The following is a 7638-nucleotide window of genomic DNA, read 5'->3' on the forward strand; positions in this document are numbered from 1 at the left end:
GTCATAATTATGTATTCGAAATGGTCATAATTATGTTCAGTAATAAATGGAGTTCCAATTTTCCTTGCTAATTTCTATGCAGGCTGGAAAGGTGAAGTTGAAGAACGTATCATGGGCTATTGCAGGTTTAGCTATGAAGCGATCTAAAGGTTATAATGATAAAACACATGAGATATTTCAGTTTTCCAGCACAGTTGAGTTTTATATCGATAGGTATATAAGCATTTTCACCATTAGTTTTACGAACCATAGAATGAAGATGCATGCCAACATTTATGCACACCAGCACATAGGCAAACACCATTGTATTTTACGTGTGCCAGAGATATCTATACACACATAGGCAAACACCAATGGGACATATTTTAAATAGCGTGTAGTGAAAGGATTTCGTAAAGCGTATTTGCTGCAATGTATTCAGCTAGTTAGGGAACATAGTTGGCTATATTTGCCAAAATATGAGGCTTATCAATAATTTTGTAAACAAAGCACCCAGAATATAATGAAGAAACTATGGATTGTATGAGAACATGTCATGCATTTATATTTTGTACTTCTGACACATGCTATATTACTCTAGGGTAAAGTCACAGCTCTCTCTGTGTGTGTGCGCATGTGAGCGCGCATGCACGCGCATCTAATAAGCACAGGCAAACAATGGCAATGACCTGAGCCATTTGGTTGACATGGCAACAGCATGTTTACTAAAAATGCTGTTCAGGATAAGTGAACTGTAACCATGGCCTAACACCAGGCTAAAGTTATTCACCGACCTTTGTACTGATTCAGTGCATTGCGGTTTTCCAGTGTTTCTGTACTGATACTGGTCCGCATAAACACTAATTCTGAGTACTACCATCCTTCCATAATGTAAACTTGATGTCTTCACTTAGCATACATTTGCAAGTTGCTAATTTCACTCATTTTGCATATTTGCTAGTCGTAGCTTTGTTTTTCCCGTGGTGTTCTTCTTTGTTCTGAACTCTTCCCTGGGGGGCGGGGCCTGTATCTTCCTTTTCTTAATACAATGATGTGCAGCTCCCCTGCGTGTTTTATAATAACTCATTTTGCATATGATCAAAATATATGGAGTAAACTAAAGAAAGATGTTTCAGGGCAACAATTGATATTTCTTCATTTAATCAAACTGAAGGAAGATATGTTGTTTGATCTATGATCTGGGCATCCTTTTGCCGAATTCCTGTACTATCTTGCTTCTCCTCTAAATGAAAAGATGTGAAACACTTGTTTGCATGTGCTCTAAAACAATTCATTTTAGCCGATATGGTATTGTGCATCCAAGTATCACTTATTGCTGGAGCATGTTGTTCTCTTGTATTTCATGGGGTAAGGGAACAATAGTTGGTGCACACATAGATACCTGGATGCCTCTCAATTTTATCTGTTTACTCTGAAATGTAACTCAAGGGTGATAAGAATCACTATAATGGTACATATATGTCCTCTAATCCAGAGTTCCGGGTTGATATAATGATATATCATTTTTTTCGCTATTCTTCTCAAACTTATTTTATGTTTCTTATTTAACTCTGAGTTGAACATCTTGTCCAATATTTTGTCCAACAGCTTCACTTGAGAGGAGTGAATTGGTTACAAACTCCATTCCTGTCGCCATTGATTCAAGCCATTTCCATGGCAACGTTCGACGAGCAAAAAGCGAAGATGACCCAAACTCTTGGAGTGCACCTGGTGGAGAGAAGTTTATGATAAGAGGGAAGACTTACTTGTCAGATTACACCAAGGTGGGAGCATTAGAGTTACATTTTACTGATTAATCAAGAGAATCCTTTTTGAAAAAAACTTAAGCAAGAGAATTGTTAAAACTACCTATTTACTTCTCCACTAGTTAAAGACAAGAATGAGCTATACAGATAAGATTTCTATTGTAAAAAGATGTTGACTACCTGAATGCCAGATGTTCTTGTCGAACTGGTAAATACATTTTCAGATATGATCCTAGCATTTGGATATGCCACTTCACAGATAGCCAGTTGAGAGCCTTTGTTTTATCAATACTTGTAATGTTGAGGATGCTGAGCCTTAGTATGCGTTTAAACACCCTATCCTGGCAAGCAATTATATATGTTTTTATTTATCCTTGTTTTTTTGCGAGCTCCTTGTTTGACCAGTCATGTTAACTTGTGATTTGAACAGATTGCTGGAGGAGATCCTCTTCTAAAGCTTATTGCAGTTGATTGGTTCAAGGTTAATGAGCGGTTTGACTCAGTTGCCTTGCACCCTAAAAGCCTTGTTCAGGTAAAGTTGGTGAATTAGCATTATCAGCAGCCCACAGTTGCAAACTAACACCACTTTAGTACAGGGAACTTAGTAAAATTGCTTTCTAGCATAGGTTAGCGGGAGCTTCCTTGTTGCGCTATGTGCAAACTCAAGAGGAAGTTGTCTGTAGTGTAGTGCTTTATTGTGACATGACATGCATATTCCTGTATGCCTAAATTTTCCGATCTTCAAATACAGTCCGAAGCTGCAAAGAAGATTCCCTTCATACTGGTTATAAACTTGCAGGTAAGTACAGTTATTAATTTGTTATATCATCTAAGTTGTATTCACTGTCTTAAATAGTGTGTGCCTAGGTGCAGGTGCCACCTTGCTGCCTTCTTAGCACCTTTAACCTTTAATAACACATTTTCTACACCTTTAACCTTTAATAACACATTTTCTATTTTAGGCAGCTCCAAATTTTGAAGGGAAACTTTCCCGCAAAAAATAAGTTTTGAAGGGAAACTGTAGGGAAAGCCCTGACAGTATCATAATCAAATGTTTGATAACCAAACAAATATGTGTGGATTCGTTGATACAGATTTATTGCAAAATTGATCCATGATCTTACTAGTTGTCACCCACGTGCTAGGCCCAACAGGCTCTAGTGGGCTCTAATTAGGGGATGCAATCCCTGTTATCTTGAGAGTTATGAATAGTATCATTTCAAATAGGAGTTGTCAATTAGGGACCTTAGCTTGGAAGTAAAGCCAGTTAGAGATAGGATATTTGCTTTGCTACCTAGTTTTAGTTATTACAGATGAACTAATCAAGGCTTTGTTATAGTTTTACTTATTAGAGATGAAATAACAAGCAAGAAGAATTACAATCTATCTACCCTCTCCCGGACAGTTGCGCCGCCTGACCCCAGCAGTATTTCATTATTTACACATGTACACTCATGAACCCTCCTCATGTTTACGACTCATATTCCTTAAAAAAATCATTTGGTTGTCTTTGCAAGTAACATGAGGAGGGGGTAGGGGTGATTAAAAAAAAATAAAGATATCTGTTCAGGTTTATCTTTTTTTTAGATTTAAAAAATCAGGGGTAATGTTTTTTATGCTTTGGAGTTTGCCTTGGGATGTAATGTGAACCCAGCCACTAGTTGAGAAGGTGTTCTATGATAGCACAGAAGCCGTTATGTGTTGTGGAGAACTGGAGTCCGGAGATGAGGTTTTTCTCGTTCTTCCTGATTTTTTTAGGTAGAATGTAGTGATGGTTGTGTAGCAATAGAGCATTACCTTCCCCATATCCGAATCGATTGAGTGAGAAGACCTGTCCACTGGAAAACAAAGATAAAATGTCGAAGCACGCATTTTTTGTCGTACAACTTCTACATCATTTCATATACTTAGTTCTATATGCACGGTAGTATGTAATCATGACTTACATAGAGGTTGTCATCTTTGTTCTAGGGACGGCTATGCTGTACAATTGATTAACTCCATTTGGATCAACATGTAGGTTCCAGCGAAACCAAACTATAACTTGGTTATGTACTACGCAGCAGAGAAGCCAGTGAACAAAGAATCTCTGTTGGGTAGATTCATTGATGGAACTGATGCATTCCGAGATGCCAGATTTAAACTTATACCAAGTATTGTTGAGGTATACTGTTAAGTGATGACGTGATATATATATTACTTTGCATTTGACTATTTTCTTGAGTAGTTGTGTGTCATTATTTTTGCATGTGAACTCACTCTTGCCAAATGATCTCAGGGTTATTGGATGGTGAAGCGTGCAGTTGGGACGAGAGCTTGCCTTCTTGGCAAAGCAGTAACATGCAATTATCTTCGGCAAGATAACTTTCTGGAGGTAATTGATTACTATAAAACTATGGCTTTGATTAACAGTATATTCTACACATCCCCCTAAACCTGGTGGTTTAGGTCAAATTCAAAGTCAACCTTCAATATTATGTTGAATCTGAGGGTGATAGTTGCACACATATATAAGAAATTTAGGGTGAAGTAATTATATTAATTTTTCTTTTGCATATCTGTCTTTTCTCTACCTTCATGTGTTATGCACTTATGCTTTTATTATGTTGAATCTAAACAAATCACTGCACAACCATTTACATTGCAGATAGATGTTGACATTGGTTCCTCATCTGTTGCACGGAGCATCATTGGCCTAGTCCTGGGATATGTGACAAGCATCGTCGTTGATCTTGGTATCTTAATTGAGGTATGAGCATATCCAAATAAAAGTTTGGAACGCCTTTTTTTTGCCTTTCTCCTTTCTGTAAATTTCCTCACATGCTAGATCCTGTTGTCCTGATGAATAAATACTCCACAAACAACTTGGGTGCTTCAAGCTATCCTTTTAGCACTGTAATGTACCAATAGAATCCAAGATTGTGCAGGCCTGAGCTTTTTTCCATCGGATGTTTTTTGTTTTCACATCTGGTTATCTCAATGATAAGTTGGCAACATAAATCAAGCTATTCAAACATTGATTTTTGTAAAACGGGATAAAAAAATGCTAGCCAATTGAAAGCTGATGAACACCTAAAGTTGAGGTCAGCTGATGAACACAATTGTTTGACTCTATGTATCAAACCCAGTGTTAGTGCAGAAACCACAAATGAAGTCCGAGCTCCAGGTGGCCGCTGAAAAAAAAAATCGAAAATGGTATTTGTAAGTTTTTTTTTTAATCCAGGTGTAGGTAATGTTGAACTGAATATCATACCCAACTATAAACCTAAGGAGCACATATCCTCTGTCACCCCCACCGCGCTTACGGCTCTATACCCAACCCAACTTGCTTCGGCCCTGGGACCCGCATCTCTTCCTCGGTAAGCGGACTGATAGTTTATTGTCCCTCCTAACCCCTATAAAATATGGTTGAAGTCCGGCGTGTCGGAGACATCTTTATCAGATTTTGAGGCTACCATGGTGGATCATCTCAAGTTGCTAGAGGAAGTGTTCCGGCAGAACAAACTTTTTTGTGGGTGAGCCAAATTTTATAGAGGAAATACATTATTTACGAAATTGGAGTATCTACTAATACAAACAAGGTAGAGGGCATGACATCCCAAATTCATCATTCGGAATACCACTGGAAAATCTCAATTGGAAATTCGTTGTATTGTAGGCTACACAAAATGACAAATCTGGCAAATTTTCAAGTTTTGAAAATGTGAATTGTTCATCACACCTAGATCCACAGATTTGTCATTTTTGCTGAGACTAAAATACAACGAATTTTGGATTGGTTTTTTCCACTAGTAGACTTCATTATTGTCTACATCTAGACTTTTTGTTCTGATTTTTTGAAATATTTAAATTCCATTTTTGAATTTCTTAAAAAAAAACGAGCTACATGTAGCTCGGGAGCCATTTGTGTTAGTCTACATATTGAACATTGTGAAATAGTCCAGTGGGAACTGCACTTCCAAAAGTTTGTAGGACTATTCTCCATTTCGATCTGGTCTTTCATGTGGTGTGTATGTTTCGTGTCTTTGGTCCTACTTTTTTTTTATGTTATCCGTGTGTTAGACAAGTTTAACCAGAAATACATTCTTCTTTTTTGTGGACCCGAGGCAATGGCCTAGACGTCACCCTGCACAATGAATAACCTGAGCCACGCTAACATGTTTGTATTTGCAGGCAAAGGAAGAGAAAGAGCTGCCCGAGTACATTCTTGGCACTGTTCGTCTAAACCGTGTAAACCCTGACGCTGCTGTACAAATCTAAGTTCAATCCATTTTCTCGCTCCATTCACCCCTTCTCCCACCCAAGAGATGCATGGTGGAACATCTGCTCAATTTCCATTACCTCTTCTATTCTCAGAGGTAGACAGCACTTGTAAACAGGAAAGTAGTCACAATGTTATGATCCCAATCGACAGGGCGAGAGCTATCTACATGTACATAGTATACACATTGTGCCTACCGTACATAGAAGAATAGTAAGCATACTTCAAAAGTTAACATCTTCAAATATCTACCTGGCTGTGTTGCTGAGTTAATTTCAAAGAGACGAGTACCAATTTGCGTTTGATGTCTTAGAGCATCTCTAGCAGAGCCCGTAAAAACGTGAATTGAAAAACACGAGTTTAGTGCACCGAACTCGTGTTTACGGGCCGGAAAATGGCAGGTGTTCTGTTTTTCAGTTTCGGTTTACGGTCTCTGTTTTGCGCATGCGGGTTCCGAACCCGTAAAAGACAAGGTTTTTCATATAATTCATATGCAACACATACAACAATGTATCATAATTAATCAAATAATTATCCAAATTATTATAACACATAAATAATTGTTTGAACCAAATTATTACAACAGTTTTGGGAAAATTGAACAAATGTAAAATGTGTCTGAACAAAATTATTACAACAGTTTTTGGGAAAATTGAATAAATGTAAAATGTCTCAACCAAATTACAACAACTTCGGGAAAATTGGACAAATACACAAATGTCTCAACAATGGTACATGTGACAAACAAATGAATGGAATGGTAGGATCAAAGGCGACGGCCATGTCGCTGCCAGTGGTGCATCTTCAGATCATAGACGAGCTGGGCATTGGTATTGGCATTCTCAATCTGCCGATGTGTTTCAAGGAAAGCTTCAATGCGATCCGGATTGTGTTGGGGTTCCAATCGGGTGCCAACATTGTCATAGAAGCAGGGCAAGCTCAAGTCTCTTTCATCCTCGATGATCATGTTGTGAAGAATCACACAACATGTCATGATGTTGACAAGGGTTTTCTTGTCCCAAATCGGGCTGGGCCACGAACAATAGCAAACCTTGCTTGCAAAATACCAAAAGCTCTCTCATATCCTTGCGAGTTGCTTCTTGAGTCTTGGCAAATTCAGCTTCTATTCTATCTAGGGGATCCTTGACAGACTTAACTAAAGTTGCCCAATCCGGATAGATGCCATCGGCTAGGTAATATCCCATTGTGTACTCATTGTTCATGACCTTGTAGTTGCAAGTGGGTGCTTCCCCATTTGCTAATTTAGCAAACAAAGGAGACCTTTGCAGGACGTTGATGTCATTTAGTGTCCCCGGCAAACCAAAAAAACAGTGCCAAATCCATAAATCTTGTACGGCCGCTCTTGCCACAGTACTGCCCATGTCATGCCTTTGGACAATTCTTGATTGCAGTCAGTTCTCAGAGAACTGGGAGTGTTTCAAATGCAAGCACCAACTTTGTGGTGTGATAATCTCGGAGCTACGTTCTTGACAGCAAATCCGATGTTTCATGCTCGAACGAAGCATATAGAAATCGATTTCCATTTTGTGCGAGAAAAGATGTCAGCAGGGGCACTGAAGGTTCGGTTTATTTCCTCTCGTGATCAGCTAGCAGACATCTTCACAAAGGTTT

General features: G+C 38.5%; 1 protein-coding gene across 1 annotated transcript in view; it reads left to right on the forward strand.

Annotated features, from left to right (window-relative positions):
- The window catches only part of LOC124682389 (protein ENHANCED DISEASE RESISTANCE 2-like), a 30862-nt gene extending 24554 nt beyond the window's left edge, over positions 1-6308 (forward strand). Inside the window, exons 15-22 of the mRNA XM_047217085.1 lie at positions 83-149; positions 1588-1763; positions 2176-2277; positions 2497-2544; positions 3766-3909; positions 4024-4119; positions 4393-4494; positions 5919-6308. Coding sequence (XP_047073041.1) covers positions 83-149; positions 1588-1763; positions 2176-2277; positions 2497-2544; positions 3766-3909; positions 4024-4119; positions 4393-4494; positions 5919-6005 — 822 coding nt within the window. The 3' untranslated portion in view covers positions 6006-6308. The remainder of the gene's footprint in view (positions 1-82; positions 150-1587; positions 1764-2175; positions 2278-2496; positions 2545-3765; positions 3910-4023; positions 4120-4392; positions 4495-5918) is intronic.
- Positions 6309-7638: the final 1330 nt, after the last annotated feature.

This window comes from Lolium rigidum, chromosome 1 (genome assembly GCF_022539505.1).
Source record: "Lolium rigidum isolate FL_2022 chromosome 1, APGP_CSIRO_Lrig_0.1, whole genome shotgun sequence".
NCBI lineage: Eukaryota > Viridiplantae > Streptophyta > Magnoliopsida > Poales > Poaceae > Lolium > Lolium rigidum.